This window comes from Macaca fascicularis, chromosome 19 (assembly GCF_037993035.2).
Source record: "Macaca fascicularis isolate 582-1 chromosome 19, T2T-MFA8v1.1".
In the NCBI taxonomy this organism is placed as follows: Eukaryota; Metazoa; Chordata; class Mammalia; order Primates; family Cercopithecidae; genus Macaca; species Macaca fascicularis.
Window position 1 is genome coordinate 55,955,885 of NC_088393.1, and position 22,181 is coordinate 55,978,065.

Genomic DNA, 22,181 nt, shown 5'->3' on the forward strand with positions numbered 1-22,181 from the left:
GTTGAGGTATTAATTCCCTTGGCTCCCATGGATTGGTCACTTCCACAGCCACTTTCTTGCACTCTCTCTCTCTCTCTTTTTTTTTTTTTTTTTTTTTTTTTGAGACGGGGTTTTGCTTTTGTTGCCCAGGCTGGAGTGCAATGGCACCATTTCAGCTCAATGCAACCTCCACCTCCTGGGTTCAAGCGATTCTCCTGCCTCAGCTCCCGTGTAGCTGGGATTATAGATGCCCGCCGCCACGGCTGGCTAATTTTTGTATTTTTAGTAGAGACGGGGTTTCACCATGTTGGCCAGGCTGGTCTCAAACTCCTGACCTCAGGTGGATCCTCCTGCCTCAGCTTCCCAAAGTGCTGGGATTACAGGCGTGAGCCACTGTGCCCTGCCTGTCTGTCTGTCTTTTCTACCCAATCTTCTCTCCTCCCTCCCTCCCATTCTCTCCTATTCTGTCTCTCGCTTACTCTCCATCTCTGTCCTTTTTCTTCCTCTCTTGTTCTCCCACGCTCTCCATTCCAGGAATTTCTCTTCCCCTCACTGTTCAGGTATTGCTCTTACTATCCCTGAATACTGCACTATTATCTGTAGTTTCCAGTTTCCTCTAACTACCCAATTTGAGCGTGCAGTAAGCTTCCTGACTGACACGTTAACCTCAACCAACCCCCCTACACTAGCCAGACATCTTCCGATATGTCTCTGGTCACCTCACTCTCCACTCTCTTCAATGACCATGACACACCTACCCCACTATACCCATCCCTCTATTATCACAAGATTGCTTTTCCTACTACTTTCTTGAGAAAATACAATAAAAAAACTCTCTCACATACGAATCCCCTCAAATTTATGAATCAGCTTATATCGGCACACACTCACTTTTTCTTATACCTTGTAGCAATGGAAGATCTGTTTCTCCTGAGGGTGACTCTACTTCCTCCTCCTGGAATCATCCCATCTCTTCCTACTTTCTCAGAGCCTTCTATCAGATAGTTCCTCTCTACTATTCTTTGTTATTTTCTTTCATTTTTTTTTCTTTTGTGAGGTCTTGCTATGTTGCCCAGGCTAGTCTTTTTTTTTTTTTTTTTTTTTTGAGACGGAGTCTCGCTCTGTCGCCCAGGCTGGAGTGCAGTGGCCGGATCTCAGCTCACTGCAAGCTCCGCCTCCCGGGTTCACGCCATTCTCCTGCCTCAACCTCCTGAGTAACTGGGACTACAGGCACTCGCCACCTTGCCGGCTAGATTTTGTATTTTTTAGTAGAGACGGGGTTTCACCGGGTTAGCCAGGATGGTCTCAATCTCCTGACCTCGTGATCCGCCCATCTCGGCCTCCCAAAGTGCTGGGATTACAGGCTTGAGCCACCGCGCCCGGCCGCCCAGGCTAGTCTTGAACTCCAGGGCTCAAGCAATCCTCCTGCCTCTGCCTCCCAAAGTGCTGGAATTACAGGCATCGGCCACCACTCTTGGCTTCCATAATCAAATTGGATTCTATCCAGATTCTGCTTACTGAACGATGCTCTGTGGCTTCTCTTTGGACTTAGCCAACTCTCAAGTGCTGGCATGCCCACTGCCTGGCTCCCAGGGCACCCACCATGGACCAACCCCAGTGGCCTTCCCTCACTTTGTACAATGCACCCAGTTTTGTTGCCCTTGTTCGTGTGGTTCATATCTGACCTTTTTTAAACCTCACTCTGATACTTTCCCTCCACACCTGTATTCCTACCTCAGGTATCACCTCAGTTATCACCTTTTTTTTTCTGTTTTAAAAATATTCTTTATTAAGGTCATGCATTTTAAATACATGTTAGTTTTTAAAGCAGTTTTAAGTCACAGAAAAATTGAGTAGTAGGTACAAAAATTTCCCATGTACACATAGCCTCTGTGTTATCAATATCCTTCACCAGACTGGAACATTGGTTACAACTGATGAATCTACATTGACACATCACTATCACCCAAAGTCCGTATGCTTACTTTACTTCATTTATTTTATTTTAGAGGTGGGTCTCCCTTTCATCACAGCTCACTGCAACCTTGAACTGTTGAACTCAGGTGATCCTCCTGCCTCAACTTCCTGAGTAGCTGAGACTACAAGTGTGTGCCACCATGCATAGTTAATTAAAAAAAAATTTTTTTTTTTAGAAACAGGGTCTTACTATATTGGTCCACGTTGGTCTTGAACTCCTGGCCTCAAGCAGTCCTTCCTTTTCAGCCTCCCGAAGAGCTGGGATTATAAGCATGAGCCACCACGCCTACCCCATAGACTTAATTTTTAAAAGGGACTAATTTTACACAGTTAGCAATTAAAGTGCTGAGGCTAAACTACAGATTTCCATATTAAAACCCCATAATCCTTAATCAAAAACCTCTAGTTATTTAGTTAGATCACCTTCAACTCGCATCCCAGAAAAAAAAAATAAAAAAATAAAAAAACCCCTCTCTAAGGAGAAAGGGTTCTCCTCTGCCAACAAAAACTATAGGTTCTTTCCAAGGAGAACGATTAAACATCTTCATCCCCCTCCCCTGGTAAATCTCGCCATCATTCACAGTATTTCCAAATTCGGTCCTTGTTAAAATTCTTGGTCAGTGAACACCATTTTTTCCCAAATGCTTCCCCGTGGTCAGTACAATCCCAGTAGATCAAGCGTCTATACCAGAAGGGAAACACGCAGCTTGCAAAATCTGCAGAAGAGAAAGAGGAAGCAGCAGTCTGAGTGAGAAACCTTTCTAATCTGCACCCCCTCCACCACACCATGCACACACGTGCACACACATGCACACACATGCACACATATGCACACACCTGCACACAAGTGCACATGTGTGTGCATGCACGTGAACAAATGTGCACACATACACATGCACACTCACACAGACATACATGTATGCACACACGTGCACACACACACACACATGCAAATACACACTTTTGCTTCCTATTCCGTATCATCTGCTCTGCCCTATTTCACCAAAGGCCCATGGGAACAATATTGGTGGGGGATTCAGATCCCATATTACTTTGATGTTCTACCAAAAAGATTCTTTTCAAAATAATGTGGTTGAAATGCTCATCTCTTTGGCGCAATGTGATTTTTATATCGTAAGAAATTGAACATCCTTTATTTTCACAATTGAATTGGCTATGGATTCTATTTTCAGAACCCTCTTGTGCTTCTCCCCACATCCCAGCCTCAGAGACCAAGATTACTGCTCTGAGGTGTTTAGAGGCAGGACACTCACCTTCGGCAGAGCAATACTTCCAGTATCCTTCGTAAGTCTCATTTAACGAGCACCACTTGTGTCTTGACTTGGACCTGATGCAGTCATAGTAGGTTCCATTTTTATAGTGGAATGGAAAGACACACTCCCCATCTAGAGAAAACAAAATTCTTCCTCTGTTTCCGGGTGTATTGAGAGAGAGGTTATCAAGCCACTGTCTTCCTAGGGGCTGCTGCCCTTTGAAATCAGAGTCATTGGCTGTGACTGCAGTAAATGTTATTGTGCCGCTCAATAGCAGAGCTTTGGCTCTCTAATGACAAAGGTCTTTGTTTTATATTGCTGCCCCTGCCCTACTTTTTCCCCAGGGTATAAACAGTCTCAAAATTTTGCTTAGCATTTGCTCCGGTTTCAGAAATCTCTCGTAAGCATAGAAACATAAATGTGGGCATTTATCTACCAAACAATTCTTCCCCCCTGCCCCTGGATCTCTTATTTTCACCTCCTTCCATCATCTCTCTTTCTCTCCTTCTCCCATACAACTATACATGTGTGTATGTGTGTCACCTGGGTATATATATGTTGTATGGTTATACATACATACTTATATATGTTACATTGTTTTGTATATATGCTGTATGGTTAATACAGGATATATATAGTTATATGTGCATACACACAGGTACACATGCATGATTTTTTGCCACCCTTCAAAATACATAAATGTGGGCATTTATCTACCAAACAATTCTTCCCCCCTGCCCCTGGATCTCTTATTTTCACTTCCTTCCATCATCTCTCTTTCTCTCCTTCTCCCATACAACTATACATGTGTGTATGTGTGTCACCTGGGTATATATATGTTGTATGGTTATACATATATACTTATATATGTTATATTGTTTTGTATATATGCTATATGGTTAATACAGGATATATATAGTTATATGTGCATACACACAGGTACACATGCATGATTTTTTGCCACCCTTCAAAATTAATCATATTTTATAATTGAGTTTCCAACTTAACACATCACAGAAATCTTCTTAAAGTGATTGTGTCGCTCTAACTTCTTCATGGCTCACTGCAGCCTCATTCTCCTGAGCTCAAGCGATCCTCCCACCTCAACCTCCAGAATAGGCTGGGACTACAGGTGCATGCTACCATGCCCAGATAATCTTTAAATTTTTTGTAGAGATGAGATCTCACTATGTTGGCCAGGGTGGCCTCAAACTCCTGAGCTCAAGCATCCTCCTGCCTCAGCTTCCAAAAATGTTGGGATTACAGGCATGAGCCACTGAGTCAGGCCTTAACTTCTTTCTAATGCTGATTCATGTTCTGTGATACGGATTCACCACAATTCATTCAGTATTTCCACATTCAGATTTTTCCCACTGTAAATACAGCTGCAGTAAACATTTCACGCATTTAAATTCTTATGTACTGAAGCGTTTGTTTCTATAGAATCTCCAAAGCAAGGTTACAAGGACAAAGTGTATATACAATTTTAACATTGATGAATATTGCTTTGTCAAAGAAAATGGCAATTAGTCTTTCCCACAAATTGTGCTCCTTTACCTGAATTTTCATTAGCATGAAGCATTTACACACTTTAAAAATGTTTACCTGTATTACAGATGATTTCTGCCTTGCTTTAAAAGATCTGCTGGTCCTTAGGCCACACATATATTTTCCATTTTCTTCTTAAATTAAACAATTTTGTTCCTTTTACGTTTAAAATTTGATTAAGCTAGAATTTAGTTTTGTATATGATGCAAAAGGGCAATCAACTTTATTTTCTTTCAAACACATTTAGTAATGACAGATTGATGATGAAATAAACCACCTGTACATTTAAATGGTCATGCTTAAAACCATGGATTATTCTAATATATCCTGGGATCCATTCTACATTTGCTCTAAAATTTCTTGAAATTACTAGAGAGGTAAGGAAGCATGGTGGTAAAATGAGCAGACTCTGGAGACAGCAAGTATCACAAAATATTTCTTCCTTTCTTCTCTCCTCTTCCTCCTCCTCCTCCTCCTTCTTTTTCCTCTTCTTCTTCCTTCCTCCCTCCTCCTCTACCTCCTCCTCCTCCTCTTCCTTCTATCTTTCTAGGCTGATTCCATGTTGTTTATATTACAGTATTTTAGTATGTCTAAATATCTGATGAGATGAAATATTTCTCTACTCCAGCACTTTGTTCATAATATTTCTAATTATTATTGGATGTTTTTTCTATATAAATTTTAAAATCTGTTATTTCTTGTTCGATTGCAGAAATTAAAGAGTAGACACATTTAGTGCTGATGAAAGATCAGAGTGACTTCTATACCTCTCTTTTCTTTATCTGTTTACAAGGCACTTATATTACATTTTATATAAGAAGAAAATATTTTTTTTACTGGAAAAACATTACTGATTCCCCCATTTTTACAAAATTAAAAGAAAATATACATTAATAATCAAAGTTTTCTGATCAACTTACCTTTAATTTCTGGAAAATGACTTATAGTTTCTGAAAAATAAAATTTAGAGCTGACATTTATTCCACTATTATTAGGCTTTAAAATGTGCTCTTATGTAAAATAAAATTAAATAAAAATATTAGTTTGGGAAAGAGTGATATTGTTATGGTATTATGTTTTCCATCCAAGAACATGGCAATATCTCTTTTTCAAAATGTATTTTTTTGCTCTTCAATATGATTTTCTTATTTGTTCTATATAAATCCTACACATTTCTCACTGATTTAATTCCAAAGTGCTTTTTTTTGGTCACTGATGTTAAACAGAATGTTTTCCATTTCCATCAATATCCAGTTGGTTCTTACCAGTATAGAGAAAAACTATTGACTGATGTATGTTTATCTTGTATCCAGCCACATAGCCATATTACTTTATTAAAACTAATAATTTTTATTCATGTTCTTAGGGATTTAAAGTATACAATCATAAAATAATTTTGCCTGTTATTTTATATAGATTTTTTCCTTTTTACAATATCACTTATGTTAGAACCTAAAATAGTGTTAACGTAACACCCCTGTGCTTTCCTAGTTTTAATTGGAATGACACTTAGATTAAGAATGTTTATTTCAGCATGGTTAGTATTAGTTTAAAAAATAAGAATTAATTAAAAATATTAATCCCTGAGAGAATATTAAAATGAAATTGACTTTATAATATCAAGTAGGCATTAATAAAGATGAGCATATAAATAGATATGGAAAAATTTGTACTTCATTTTTAGGTGGCAAAAGGCATTTTCTATTTCATTATTTTCCATAATACTTGATTTTTGCTAAAAATCACATTATGAAGTTACATGTAATGAAATGTTTAATCACCCAAAAGTAAAATTAACAGTAAAATTATGATTTATCACTTCTTCTTCCTTTTTTTTTTTTTTTTTGAGATGGAGTATCACTCTGTCGCCCAGGCTGGAGTTGGGTGGCGCAATCTCGGCTCACTGCAAGCTCCGCCTCCCAGGTTCAGGCCATTCTCCTGCCTCAGCCTCCCAGGTAGCTGGGACTACAGGTGCCTGCCACCACGCCCAGCTAATTTTTTGTAGTTTTTTAGTAGAAACGGGGTTTCACCATGTTAGCCAGGATGGTCTTGATCTCCTGACCTCATGGTCTTCCCGCCTCAGCCTCCCAAAGTGCTGGGATTCTTCTTTTTTCTTAACATTTTTAACATGGAATTTACTTAAATATAAGTACATAAAATAGTAATCTTTAATGAAAAATATGATTTCTTACCAGGAAAGGGAATATTCAATGGTTTCACGTTTTATTGCAAAACTCTTAAAAGAAACCCCAATAAAAGTTTTTTGATCAACTTACCCACAGTTGATGACAATTCATCTGAAAGACACAATTTTGAACAAATATTTATGTCACTTTAAAATAAAAGAAATGAAAAGATTTCACCAATTTCTATTCTAGTAAGAATAATACTATTTTGAAAGTTAGGCAAAACTAAGTTAACTAAGTTAACTTTGGTTCAATAGAGCTTATTTTTGGTAGTGTGATTGTGGGTGATTTCTTATTTTTCTTTTGCTTTAACTGTATTTTCCAAATATTATTAAAGGATAGGAATGATTAAAATTATTCTTAAAACAAAAAATTCAGCAGGCAAAGGAAATTATTTACTTTTCTCACATTTTTCTATAAAATAAACTACTTCATCATAGGTTTCTGATATGGAACACTATAGGTTTTTATTTTTGTCACCACTTCTCACTGAATACCTGAATTCTACTATTAGAGATTCATGTCTTTAGAGTTATCACTTTCAAAATGGAAACTTCTTCCTCTAGGAGGGAAAAATAAGAATGATACCTCTGAGGTATGTAGGAAATGCAAATAAATGCTCTGAGCATCTTCTCTATCCTGCGTACTATATTTTATTTAACTTATCAGAACAATTTTGTGAGGCAAGCATTGTTTCCATCATCTTAGAGACAAGGTTCAGAAATGTTAAGTTCCATTAAATTAAAAAAGTTAAGCATATGGCAATTCAATTCGAATCCTCCCTGGAGAGGTTGGTTCAGTAGGAAGTAACAGCCCAAACCCTGACACAGGCTCAACTACTGACCAACCATCTGCCCTCAGTTTACTCTGCTATAAAATGGAGAGAGAACATTAGGATGTCAAGTCCTCCCCAGTCTGAATATCCTAATATTCTTGGAACGAAGAAAATTGCCTGATAGCTTTACTTTTTTTTTTTTTTCTTAAAGCAGCATTTTTCAATCATTGTTCCTTCATGAGCCATTAAACCTGTAATATTTACCTCCCCCTCCTTAGAACTTGAATTTTTTGTTTTGTTACTTTGCATGGTTCCTGATGAAGTGGTTTTATGCAAAGGCTATTTGATTCAAAACCAGCATGTGTTTAGTTAAACAGTAAATAACTGTTACAAAGTTCATTTAATTGAGGCTTTAAGAACAGTCATAACTTTAGGATGAAATACAACGTAGAATGAATTGTAGAATAAATATAGAGTGAAAGATTTGATTTTTTTCCCAAATAGCCCATGATAGATGATACTTAATAATCATTAAAATGATGTAAGATAGAAAAGCACAATTTACCAACAAGTAAATTTACAAATGTCATGTTTGGTTAAGAGAACATACACATACTATAATGTAATTTGCAGATATCTCTCATATTAAAGCATTATAACTCAACATAATCTGTGTTCATAACTAGTTCATCAAATTTGTAGATTACACTTAAAAGAGCAATGACTTAATTTTTTTATTTTTTGAAAAGATTTTTGCAAAAGCAATGATTTTAATTCTGAATTTGTTGTGTATATTTTATTTATTACTGATTATTTTGCTATTTGCTCATGTTTATTCTTTCCACAGGTTTGTTTTTCAGCTAAATTGTCCTGGCTGCCATTGTGGCTTGAAATTAAAACGTTTTTCCTTAGGCATATATTATTTAAGAAATAGTTATAATGGACCAGCACAATGATTCACAAGCTTTGTTGCATGTTAGAATCACCAGCTGAGTCTCCTGCCTCTGCCTCCCAAGTAGCTGGGACTACAGGTGTGCACCACCACACCTGGCTAATTCTTGTATTTTTGGTAGAGACAGGGTTTTGCCATGTTGGCCAGGCTGGACCCAAACTCCTGACCTCAGGTGATCCACCTGTCTTGGCCTCCCAAAGTGCTGGGATTACAGGTGTGAGTCACCATGCCTGGCTTGAAGAAAACATATATATATATATATATATATATATTTTTTAATTTCAAAGGATTAAGAAGGGCCCCTAAAAATTAATATAGTCCTAGAATTAGTCTTAGAATACTTATACAAAACTGGCTTTCTTTATGATCCTTTGAGGAAAGTGTAAAATGGAAGAAGACAAAGCTATGCACTGGAAAATCATAACAATTTTGTCAGAAAAGTCCTGCATCCCAATTCTTTTCATTCTCAATAACTCACCTTTCGTCATAATTCAAGCTAAATTCTGTTACAATATATAAGGTTTTTAAAAATACCCTGATTTGAAATAAAAATCAGTCTCACTTTTTCAGATAAACCCAAATCAAAATTGTTTTATACGGCCATAAAAAAGAACAAAATCATGTCTTTTTTAGCAACATGGATGCAGCTGGAGGTCATTATCCTAAGCAAATTAATGCAGAAACAGAAGACCAAATACCACATGTTCTCACCTATAAGTGGGAACTAAACACTGGGTGCACAGGGACGCAAAGATGGGAACAAGAGACACTGAGGATTACAGAAGTGGGGAGGTAAGGAGGGGACCCAGGCTTGAAAACTACCTATTGATGGCTGCGCGCAGCGGCTCACACCTGTAATCCCAGCACTTTTGGGAGGCTGAGGTGGGCGGATCATGAGGTCAGGAGTTCAAGACCAGCCTGGCCAACATGGTGAAATCCCGCCTCTGCTAAAAATACAAAAATTAGCCGGGCGTGGTGGTGGGCGCCTGTAATCCCAGCTACTTGGGAGGCTGAGGCAAGAGAATTGCTTGAACCCAAGAGGCAGAGGTTGCAGTGAGCCAAGATCGTGCCACTGCATTCCAGCCTGGGCAATACAAGACTCTGTCTCCAAAAAAAAAAAAAAAAAAAAAAAAAAAAAAAAAGGAAAAAAAGAAAACTACCTATTGGGCACTATGTTCATTATTTGGGTGATGGCTTCAACTGAATCCCAAACCTCACCATTTACGCAATATACTCATGTGACAAATCTGTACATGTACCCCCTGCATCTAAAATAAAATTTTTTAAAAGAAAAATCTTTTGAAAGAAGCCAGAGGGGGAAAAATACTTTACCTACAGAGAAGCAAAGATAAGAATTATATCCAACTTCTCTCCAGAAACCATGCAGATAAGAATGAAGCATTTAGAGTGTTGAGAGAAAAAAATCTTCAATCTAGAATTCTGTACCCTGCAAAATTATTCTTCGAAAGTGAAGGAGAAAGAAAGACAAAGATTTTCAGGCAAACTCACGTTGAGGGAATTTGCTACCAGAGAACCTGCCTTGAAAGAAATGTTAAAAGTTTTTCAGAGATATAAAGAGAGGAAGCACATTAGAAAAAGAATAAGTGGACCAGGCCTGGTGGCTCACACCTGTAATCCCAGTACTTTGGGAGGCCGAGGCGGGCGGACTACCTGAGGTCAGGAGTTCAAGACCAGCCTGGCCAACATGGTGAAACCCCATCTCTACTAAAAATACAAAAATTATCTGGGCATGGTGGTGTGTGCCTGTAATCCCCAGCTACTTGGGAGGCTGAGGCAGGAGAATCACTTGAACCCGGGAGGTGGAGGTTGCAGTGAGCTGAGATCACACCACTGCACTCCAGCGTGAGTGACAGAGCAAGACTTTGTAAAAAAAAAAAAAAAAAAAGGAAAAGAGTAAGTGAATGTAAATAAAATGAAAGCCTGTGAAATGTGTTCAGGAGCTTATGAAGTCCCCTGAACCTGACCACTTTTCCAGAGGATAAGCCGTGAATTTCAGCATCTTCAACAGTATGTATTGGCATCCTTGCAGTTGTCCACAGGAGGACACAGTTTATCAGACTTTATTCTTCCAAGTTATGGAGCCCCAGAGGAGGGAGCTTGGGGAAGCTGGTCAAACAGACTAGGGAAGAAAAGTGTAGTTGCCTCCCTATCATGGGGAACTGCTGTAGCCTGCTACATGGTAGTCCTACGATCCTATCTTGGCCAAGATTCTTGTTTGGATTCAAGAGCTGGGTCAGGAGTCTTCCCAAAGGGCTGCACTTGCTGTTCCATTCTATGTTCAAAGACCAGGAATACAGCACCCAAGATGGAAGTCAAAAGTTTCGAATCTGGAGAATGTCAGAAGGCCTGGAAGAGCACTGATGAAGAGCAGTAACAATGAACGGGGAGGAGTTGGGGTCCTCGGGTACCAAACCATGGGAGGCTCATCCCACAGAGAGGAGAGACGCGTGGCCTCTGTGACTGCTTCTTCCTTGGTTTTGTGTTGTAGAAATTTACCGGTCGGGCATGGTGATTTAGCTTGTAATCCCAGCACTTTTGGAGGCTGAGCCAGGAGGATTGCTTGAACCCAGGAGTTTGAGACCAGCCTGGACAACATAGCAAGACCCCATCTCTACAATAAAGAAAGACACAAAAACTAGCTGGGCATGGTGGTGTGCGCTCTGTAGCCCCAGCTACTTGGGAGGCTGAGGCAGGAGGATCACTTGAGCCTGGGAGATCAAGACTGCAGTGAGCCATGATTGTGCCATTGCACTCCAACCTGGGTGACAGAGTAGCCCCTATCTAAAAAAAAAAAAAAAAAAATCTAGACAAAGTACCATAGACTGTTTGGTCTAGAGCATTTATTGTCTCATAGATCTGGAGGCCAGAGGCCAAAATGCCAGGGTTGGTTCCTTCTTAGGAGCTCAGAGGAAGAAACTGTTCTGTGCCTCTCTCCTTGCTTTTGGTGTCTGCTGGCAGGCTGTGGTATTCTGTGGCTTGTGGCAGCATCACTTTAATCTCTGCTTCTGACTATGCATGGCTGTCTTCCCTGTGTGTGTCTGTTTCCTCTTCTTAAAAAGATACCAGTCATTGGATTAGGGTCAACGCTTACCCGTTATGACTGCATCTTCATTAAGTACGTCTGCAAAGACCTATTTCAAATACAGTCATATTCACAGATCTCTGGTAAACATGAATTTTGGAAGGACGCTATGCAATGCAACCCCAGACAGTGAGGATGAAGATGAAGAATTTGAGCATCACTAGACAATACAGTTTGTGGAGGCTAAAGCACCTCTGTCTTGGATGCTAATTCGCTGTGTTGGTTTCTGATGAACCCCATTCTCAGAATGTCCCTAAAATTTCTATTTTATCTAGTGTTCTTTGTGAAAGAACATGTACTACAAACATGTACTTACTTTTTTTTTTTTGAGACAGAATCTCACTCTGTCACCCAGGTTGGAGTACAGTGACGCTATCACAGCTCACTGCAACCTTGACTTCCCAGGCTCAAGTGATTCTCTTGCCTCAGCCTCCCAAGTAGCTGGAACTACAGGCACGTACTACCATACCTGGCTAATTTTCAAAATTTGCTGTAGAGACTGGGTCCCACTATGTTTCCCAGGCTGGTCTCAAATTCCTGGGCTCAAGCAATCTTCCCGTCTTGACCTATGCCTGGCCAGAACATATATTTACTATTGATCCTTTCCTTAGGTCAAAACAACCTTGATCAAAGAACCTTTAGGCAGGGCTGGGTGTGGTGGCTCATAGCACTTTGGAAGGCGGAGGTGGGCAGATCGCTTGAGCTCAGGAGTTTGAGACCTGCCTGGGCAACTTGGCGAAATCTTATCTCTACCAAAATTACAAAATAAAATTAGCTGAGCATGGTGGTGTGCTCCTGTGGTCCCAGTACTGGGAGGCTGAGGTTGCAGTGAGCTGAGATCACGCCACTGCACTCCAGCCTGGGCGACAGAGTTAGACCTCGTCTCGAAAAACAAATACAATAAAATAAAATTAAAAATTAAAAAAAAATTAAAAAAGAGAAAATCCTGCCATTTTCGGTAACATGGATGAACCTGGAGTATATTATGCTAAGTGAACCAAACCAGTCACAAAAGGACAAATATTGCATGATTCCACTTGTACGAGATGTTTAAAGTAGTTAAACTCACTCTGTGACTATCGACTACTAAATCCAAACCATTATCCTGCCTCTTTAATACTGTAATAGTACTTTTGGTACTGTAATGGTAGTAATAATGACATAACGATAACAGTTCTGTTCTGAGCGTCACACATGCTAACCCATTTAATCTTCCAGCAACCCTGCGAGGCAGCAAGAATCATGATCCTCCTGTTTCAGATGTGGGAACTCATAGCTATCCAGGGCTCAAAGTCTTGCTCGAGGCCACAGGCTAAGCTTGGTTGGAACCCGGAGATGCTGGAGGGAAAACTGGTCTCCTAAGCTTGCCAGGAGCGGAGTAGAGTGGGACGGAGGAGGCGAGAGGAGCCTTTAGTTCTTGGTGAGCGGGGATGCGTGAGAGCTCTTAGCTATGGTTCCTCCTCATCCTCTTTAAAACAATGGCTCTTGCAATGCAAGATTCCCATTTTAACACAAACCCTTGTTGACATCAAACGACCGGTTGGCGGGCAGTCCCTCCGCACCAAAGCCTGAAATGCCAAACGGCAAAAGGGAAAACCCCAGCGTTTTGGGTTCATGAAGCATGGATCTACATACCTGGACAGTTCTCCCTGCAAGGGACCCCACTCCCACGTAATCCCTTAGACAACCCATCAACTTGGAATAGTAATTACATTTTGGACATGGCAAATTTTCAGCCCTGGAACAAGATCACCCAATCAAGTCCTTTGTGAAGTCTTGCCAGTTCCACCACTTTTTCTTTTTCAGGGCAGGCGTATAGCCGATTCGGCATGTGCCACACGCACAGTCCGTTTCCTCTTCTGCCTTCCCACTAGATCGTGCACTAGTGGGAAGAGATGGGGGTGCATATCGTATGCTCATGAGTGGAGATGCTCATGCTGTTTAGTCTCTACATCCTGTGCATCTAGCAAACCTATCAGGTCACTGTTTTTATTTTTTGTTTGTTTGTTTGTTTTTGAGACCGAATCTTGCTCTTGTTGCCCAGGCTGGAGTGCAATGGCGTGATCTCAAATCACTGTAACCTCCGCCTCTTGGGTTCAAGCGATTCTCCTGCCTCAGCCTCCTGAGTAGCTGGGATTACAGGCACCTGCCACCATGCTCGGCTCAGTTTTGTGTTTTCAGTAGAGATGGAGTTTCGCCATGTTGGCCAGGCTGGTCTTGAACTCCTGATCTTGTGATTCGCCCACCTTGGCCTCCCAAAGTGCTGGGATTACAGGTGTGAGCCACTGCACCCGGCCAGTCATTGCTTCTAAAACACTAAAATGCAATGCTCCCCTGATGAGGATGAGGGAGAACCGTAGCTGAGAGCTCTCATACATCCCCACTCATCAAGAACTGAAGACTCCCTTCCCTTCCTCTGTCCCACTTGACTGCTCCTGGCAAGCTCACGAGTCCCGATTTCCCCCCAGCATCTCTGGGTTCCAACCAAGCTTAACCGACGGCCTCAAGCAAGACTTTGAGCCCTAGATGTCTATGAGTTCACACCTTCCCATTCTTTGCCACGACATCTTATTATCTGCAAGCAGGATTGCTGTGGGGACCCAGTTGTGATTGTCTGTACTGAATACAACCAGTGTAAAAAACTTGCAGTTTGCTCAAAAGAAACTCTTAAGAGACAATAGGCCAGTGGCTCCTGCCTATAATCCCAGCACTTTGGGAGGCTGAGGTAGGTGGATCACCTGAGGTCAGGAGTTCGAGACCAGCCTGGCCAACATGGTGGAACCTGGTCTCTACTAAAAATACAAAAATTAGCCAGGCGTGGTGGCATGCACCTTTAGTCCTAGCTACTCGGGAGGCTGAGGCAGGAGAATTGCTCAAATCTGGGAGGCTAAGGTTGCAGTGAGCCGAGATTATGCTACTGCACTCCGGCCTGGGTGACAGAGCAAGACTCTATCTCAAAAAAAAAAAAAAAAAAAGAGAGAGAGAGAGAATAAGTCCAGGAGGCAGATGCAAGGGAGAGAGAGGGAGATAGTGAATAGGCAACAGTTCTGCAGATCAAAAGGAGACCAGCACCACATCATTTAACATACAGGCTAACAAGCCCGGGGCTCATGAGTTTTTATTCTCTGATGCATTATTAAGAGAAATGCTTCATCTCTAAGGCTCTGAATGGCACAAGTATTATGTGGAAAAATATGACATCCATAATTCAGGAGACCAGACGTTGACAGTGGAGAAGATTTAGGATCATCTTAATTAGCTTTTTCCCACTTGTCTATATTCCTTTTTATGTATCTACAAACATGATGTCTGATTAAAAAAAAAAAAAAACCTGTGGCCAGGTACAGTGTTATTTTTCAATAAGTACAAAATAATTCTACGGGATAAGAAAGCAGTGGTCATAGTTACATTGGGAGTACCTTTTTCTTTTCTGTTCTTTTTTTAAAAAATAGCAAGCACAGTGTTATTTTCTTTTAATGCAAGGATGTCCTGAAGAATACTTAAAAGAAATATATGCAAGATCATTATTCTTGGTCATTCCATAAAAAATTGTTTTTGAAATTATGCTTAGTCCTTATCAAATGTGTCAGATGCATCCATAGTGAATTCCCTTCTTATTTTTATATTTTCGCTTCATAATTGTTACAGGCAACACGACTTTGGAAAAGGAATAAAATCGACTTTATGAAAATCAGTCTCATTTTCAAAACCTCTGCATGAGACATTGAAAATCTCCTAGCATAAAGGGAGGAGACATATGGTTTTCAAGTAACATGTCACTAGGATTTTCCAATTTACATTCTTAGTCTTTCATTCTTTTATTCACTGAACTTTCTTATTTTTTAAAAAATATTTACCCATGGATTGTGTTTCTGACCTGAAAGGGAGAGTATCTTTTTCTTTCTTAAGGTACCTAAAGCAAGGGGGACTGTTGCCCTCTGTGGCGACTGGGATTTGATTATATACAGCAGCAGATATGCAGGACTCTGTCCCCAGCCAGGGTCACCTGGCTCCTCACCTTCTTCTAGAATGTTGAATAGACCGCCGACCACACCACCGACCACACCACGAAACAGGCAGACCCAAACCAGCAGGAGCCCCATGTGCCGGGCCATGCTCCTGTCAGACACTCGTGGTCGACCAGCTGATCTCCAAGATTTTATAGCCCCTGGAACTAACCACAACCACTTCTCCTCCCTGTCCTCTCCTCTCCTTCCCTCCTTCCCACTTCCCCTCCCTGTCCCCTCCTCTCTTTCCCTCCTCCCCACTTCCCCTCCCTGTCCCCTCCTCTCTTTCCCTCCTCCCCACTTCCCCTCCCTGTCCCTCCTCTCTTTCCCTCCTCCCCACTTCCCCTCCATGTCCCCTCCTCTCTTTCCCTCCTCCCCACTTCTCCTCCCTGTCCCTCCTCTCTTTCCCTCCTCCCCACTTCCCCTCCATGTCACCTCCTCTCTTTCCCTCCTCCCCACTTCTCCTCCCTGTCCCCTCCTCTCTTTTCCTCCTCCCCACTTCTCCTCCCTGTCCCTCCTCTCTTTCCCTCCTCCCCATTTCTTCCTTGTCCCTCTCCTTTTTTACCTTCTCCTCCTCATCATTCTTTTTCTCCCTTCTCGTTCTCCTCTCCTCCTCCTCCTTCCTTTCCTCCTCCTTCTTCTTCCCTTACCCCTCCTCCTCCCCTCCTCCTCTTCTTCCCTCTCCTCCTTTTCTTCTTTCTTCCCCTCCTACCCCTCCTCCTCCTCCTCCCCCTCCTTCCTCTCTGTCTCCCCCTCCTCCTCCCCCTCTTCCTCCTCTTCTCCCCTCCTCCTCCCCCTCCTCCTCCTCTCCCTCCTTCCTCTCTGTCTCCCCCTCCTCCTCCCCCTCCTCCTCCTCTTCCTCCTCTTTCTCCCCTCCTCCTCTCCTCCTCCTTCTTCCTACTCTCCCTCATTCCCCTCCTTCTCTCCCTCCTCCTCCTCTTCCTTCTACACCTCCTCCCCCTCTTCCTCCCCCTCCTTTCCCTCTTTCTCCCCCTCCTCCTCCTTCCTCTCTTCCTCCTCTTCCCTCTTCCACCTCCTTCCCTGCCTCTTCTCCCTCCTTCCCTTCTTCCCCTTCCTCCTCCTCTTCTTTCATCTTTCATCCCCAACTTCTCCCTCCTTCCTTGCTCTCGCTCTGCTCCAAAGTTAAGCTATCTACCTTGCCTAGGAAGAAATACTTAAAATAACAGACAGGGAAGATGCAGGCTGAGGAATTTCATGTCGTTTCCATGAAGAGAGAACCATCAGGGAGCCCATGAGCAGTCACAGGTTTACCTGTATCTCAGATCTTCCTGGTCTTTGTCAGCCAGGGCTCAAGAATCCCCTGGAGAGGCCCAGGGAGGTTTCTTGGAAAAGCAGGTTTGCTTCCCTAATATAAGCACCGTTGTTGGTGCTCCACAAACCTTCGACGTGGGCCACTGTTCTCTGGAGGCCCTTGGCGATTAACCTAATGGGCTGCAGATGGCTTTGAAGTTCTGAGGAATGAGCGGTGCAGCGTTATGGACACCTACATTTCCAACTATGAAAAGTTAGATTAATTATGAATTCTGAAACACAGTGTGTTCTCAGTTACTGTTCTTTTTTTTTTTCCTTTTTTAGACAGAATTTTGCTCTTGTTGCCCAGGCTGGAGTGCAATGGTGCGATCTCGGCTCATTGCAACCTCCGCCTCCCAGGTTCAAGCGATTCTCCGGCCTTACCCTCCCTAGTAAATGGGATTACAGGCATGAGCTACCACACCTGGCTAATTTTTGTATTTTTAGTAGAGACAGGGTTTCACCATGTTGGTCAGGCTGGTCTCGAACAAGGTGATTCACCCGCCTTGGCCTCCCAGAGTGCTGGGATTATAGGCGTGAGCCACCTCACCTGGCCCTTAGTTACTATTCTTAGAAGAGGGACTGGGCACAGTGGCTCACGTCTGCAATCCTAGTGCTTTGGTAGGCTATGGTGGAGGCATCGTTTGCAACCAGGAGTTTGAGACCAGCCTGGGAAACATAATGAGACCCCCATCTGTACAAAAAAAAAAAAAGTTAACAAATTAGCCGAGCATGGTGGCATATGCCTGCTGTCCCAGCACTTTGGGAGGCTGAGGTAGGAGGATAGTTTGAGCCCGGGAGTTTGAGGCTGCCGTGAGCTATCATCGCACCACTGCACTCTTGCCTGGGCAACAGAGTGAGACCCTGTCTCAGAAAAAAATTGTGGAAGACGGGCTATCTTTTCATCTCCATTTTTTTTTTCTCAGTAAGATGGAATCTCCTTTGGAAAAAGTGGCAAAAGATAGCCCTCCCCGCAACTAAACTGTCAAAAACGTCAACGACTGTCAAATTAGAAGCTCTTATGAAATAAAAGCCTATCCAAGACTTTAAAAATACCTTTGGGGAATCCTAGTCTTTGGAAATGACTGTTGCCTTCACTTATTTCTAACATTTCTTTTTTCTTTTCTTTTCTTTTTTTTTTTTTTTTTTTTGAGACAGAGTCTCGCTCTGCCGCCCAGGCTGGAGTGCAGTGGCGTGATCTTGGCTCACTGCAAGCTCCGCCTCCCGGGTTCACGCCATTCTCCTGCCTCAGCCTCCCGAGTAGCTGGGACTACAGGCGCCCGCCACCTCGCCCGTCTAGTTTTTTTGTATTTTTTAGTAGAGACGGGGTTTCACTGTGTCAGCCAGGATGGTCTCGATCTCCTGACCTCGTGATCCGCCCGTCTCGGCCTCCCAAAGTGCTGGGATTACAGGCTTGAGCCACCACGCCCGGCCTTAGATGGAGTCTTGCTCTGTTTCCCATGTTGGAGTGCCATGGCATGATCTCGGCTCACTGAAACCTCCACCTCCTGAGTTCAAGTGATTCTCCTGCCTCAGCCTCCCAAGTAGCTGGGACCACAGACATGTGCCAGCAGACCCTGCTAATTTTTGTATTTTTAGTAGAGATGGTATTTCACCATGTTGGCCAGGCTAGTCTTGAACTCCTGACCTCAGGTGATCCACCCGCCTCGGCCTCCCAAAGTGCTGGCACCTCTTTCCTTCTTGTTTGAACATCTTTTACAGATCTTGACTATATTCTACAACATAATGGGTGGTCTTTGGCACACTGCCTTTTTGCTATTATTATTGATACTTTATGAAGATCAAGTGTGCTAAGACATTGCACTTTTGCAGAGCCACCCATCCTCGCCTTTAACATCTTTGTTTCACGTCACTCATCATTGCATTGCAAGTCATCAGTTTCCCACTCTGCAAGAATTTCTTCAATCAGTTTCCCTTTATTATTAGCCATACAAGATCCAAAAATCCCTTAGCAGATTAATGTGGGCTGGGCGCAGTGGCTCATGCCTGTAATCCCAGCACTTTGGGAGGCCGAGGTAGGTGGATCACCTGAGGCCAGGAATTCGACACTAGCCTGGCCAACCTGGTGAAACCCTGTCTCTCCTAAAATATACAAAAATTAGCTGGGTGTGGTGGTATGCGTCTGTGGTCCCAGCTACTTGGGAGGCTGAGGTAGGCGAATTGCTTGAACCTGGGAGGCAGAGGTTGCTGTGAGCTGAGGTCATGCCACTGCACTGTAGCCTGGATGACAAAGCGAAACTCCATCCTCTGACTCCAAAAAAAAAGAAGATGAAGGAGGAGGAGGAGAAGAAGAAGAAGAGGAAGAGGAAGAGGAAGAGGAGAAGGAGGAGGAAGAAGAAGAAGAAGGCGGTTGATGGATGAAGAGAAAGAGAGACGAAAACACACACACATACACCCCCCCCAATATATAGTGAGACATTCAAACAGAAAGAGAGACACTGAACAAAACCCAAAGACAGAGAAAGAGCTTCAAAGAGGAAGGAAAAGGAGGCAAGGACAGAGGGAGAAAGAGAGACGGGAGTGGAGAGATGGCGAAAGAGAGACTGAGGAAGAGAGTGACAGGGAGGGCCAGAGAAACAGCCAGTGAAAAGAGGTGAAGGCAGAGACAGACAGAGAAGTCAGGGCAGAGGAGGCCACCATGTGAGAAACCCCCAGCCTGCGAGCCTCTTATTCTGAAAACACCCAAGCCTGGGATGTGAAGATGCAGCACCGAAGAATCAATAAAACAAAGAGCCCCAGACATGCTGGGTCAAGCCCTACTCTCCCCAACAATTTGCTGTATGAGGTTCAGTAAGTCTCTGAGCCTAGCTGTGCCTCAATTCCCTTATCTGTAAAACCAAGGAGTCATACTAGGGTCAGCCGTAACACGTGGCCAACTCTGACAGATCCCAAGAGAAGGCTTGTGGACTTCTTCACAAAATCCCAGGATGGTGGAGAATCATTTAAAAATGATGGCCTGTACTCCCAGCACTTTGTGGGGTTGAGGCAGGTGGATCACCTGAGGCCAGGGGTTCAAGACCAGCTTGGCCAACACGGTGAAACCCTGTCTCTATTAGAAATACAAAAATTAGCTGGGCGTGGTGGTGGGCACCTGTAATCCCAGCTACTCAGGTGGCTGAGGCAGGAGAATCACTTGAACCCAGGAGGCAGAGGTGACAGTGAGCCAAGATCACGGCTTTGTACTCCAGCCTGGATGACAGAGTGAGACCCTGTCTCAAAAATTAAAATAAAATAAAATAAAAATAAAATAAAATGACGTATTTCAGAAGGCTAGTTTCAATTATCCCATGCTTGCCTTTTCACTAGAAAATTCTAGGGCTTGGTCGGGCACAGTGGCTCACGCCTATAATCCCAGCACTTTGGGAGGCCAAGGTGGGCAGATCACTTGAAGACGGGAGTTCGAGACCAGCCTGACCAACATGGAGAAACCCAGTCTCTACTAAAAGTGCAAAATTAGCTGGGCGTGGTGGCGCATGCCTGTAATCCCAGCTACTCGGGAAGTTGAAGCAGGAGAAAGGCTTGAACCTGGGAGGTGGAGGTTGTGGTGAGCCAAGATGGCACCATTGCACTCCAGCCTGGGCAACAGAGCAAGATTCTGTCTCAAAAAGAAAAAGAAAAAAGAAAAGAAAAGAAAAGAAAATTCTGGGGTTCTCTTTCATTGTTCAGCCGAAACCTCTCCAGCAATTCATAGCTGAATTTCTGGGAACATTCCCTCCTCTGTTCATTAATATTCTTGTCCCTGACCCCAGCCCCCGCAAGGCCCCGTCCATGTACACTTGACTGAATTTTATGGGCTTCGTGGATATGCATGGGGTTATCTCGAGGCATCATAAATTAACCACAGCTGATCTCATCCAAACTGTCTTCGGACAGTAACCACTGATGAAGAACCCTTCTTTGAGAAACTGCCATTGTGTCCTACAGACAGTCTGGGGCCAAAGCCGTTCAACCAATCCCCAGATAATCCAGAGCTCTTGGGAGCAGAACCGTAAAGAGAGATCGTGGAGAGAGCTAGGGCCCAGAAGAACTCTCTCAAAGGTACATTTTGACCTGGAAACTTGGGAGGGTGTGAGAAGTGGGGTCTTGGGACTCCCATAGTAAGAAAGGAAGGTCTAGAGCATTGTGGTGCACTAGAAATATAATGTGAGCCACATAAATCATTATAAGTTTTATAGCAAAAGCACTTTTAGAAAGTAAGAAAAAATAAGTGCAATTTATTTAAATAATATGTTTTGGGGAACCCATGGATATGTAAACGATTATCATTTCAACACATAATGAATACAAATTAATGAATACAAATGAATACAAATTAATTATTGAATACAAATTAATGAATAATTGCATAAATTGTATACATTGTATAATTGTATACATTGAAAATTGTATAAATTGTATAATGAATAAATTGAAAAAATTAATGAATACAAATGAATGCAAATTAATGAAATACTTTACTTTTTTTTCCTACACTTTGTCTTCAGAATCAGTAAGTATTTTACACTTACAACATAGAACAATTTGAACTTTCCCATTTCAAATGCTCAAGAACCAGAAGTAGCTGGTGGCTGCCATATTGGTTCTGGAAGGGGAAAGTCAGAGAAAGTAGGGAAGGGGGTCTTGTGGGTGAGATCCTTTCTCTGTTAATAAACTAAAGAAATGGGTTAAACCAGATTATGTCAATGATGTAATGCTAAGGAAGGTTGCCTGAATCCCAAATTTAGGGAAGAAACTGAATAAAAGGGAACAAGTTACCTGTTAAGAGACTGAGTGAATTACTTATTAAATTCTTGGTAGTGGATTAAAATCTTCGTAGTTCTACCAATTTTTGCACCGTTTCTCCAAGGTAAGGCGTACTCTCCCTATTTTAGGAAAAAGAAAGTTGAGATTCAAAAAGAGCTTACTGAGATCCTGTTGCTTCTCACTCCAAAGGCAGCCTAATATGTAATAGAAGAGGTGTGTGTGCGCGCTTAGAGGTGGAGGGAAGTCTTACACTGAAGTTCTGTTTCAGATCTGGGATCATTTGCTGCTGAGAAGCAGAAGGACTC

The 22,181-nt window shown here is 42.4% G+C and overlaps 1 protein-coding gene and 1 long non-coding RNA gene across 2 annotated transcripts; both read right to left on the bottom strand.

Moving 5' to 3' along the window:
• Nucleotides 1-2,335: 2,335 nt before the first annotated feature.
• Nucleotides 2,336-4,805, bottom strand: BSPH1 (binder of sperm protein homolog 1). Its single transcript, XM_065535117.2, has 3 exons — nucleotides 4,788-4,805; nucleotides 3,231-3,519; nucleotides 2,336-2,672 (listed from the first exon to the last, which is right to left on the bottom strand). Exons 1-3 carry the CDS (start codon nucleotides 4,803-4,805, stop codon nucleotides 2,530-2,532), a joined length of 450 nt encoding a protein of 149 aa, XP_065391189.1. The 3' UTR covers nucleotides 2,336-2,529.
• A 2,074-nt stretch (nucleotides 4,806-6,879) lies between these two features.
• LOC135968379 (uncharacterized) lies at nucleotides 6,880-21,997 on the bottom strand. The gene is made up of 2 exons (XR_010583075.2): nucleotides 21,889-21,997; nucleotides 6,880-7,075 (listed from the first exon to the last, which is right to left on the bottom strand). It is a non-coding gene; the product is annotated as an uncharacterized lncRNA (long non-coding RNA).
• Nucleotides 21,998-22,181: the final 184 nt, after the last annotated feature.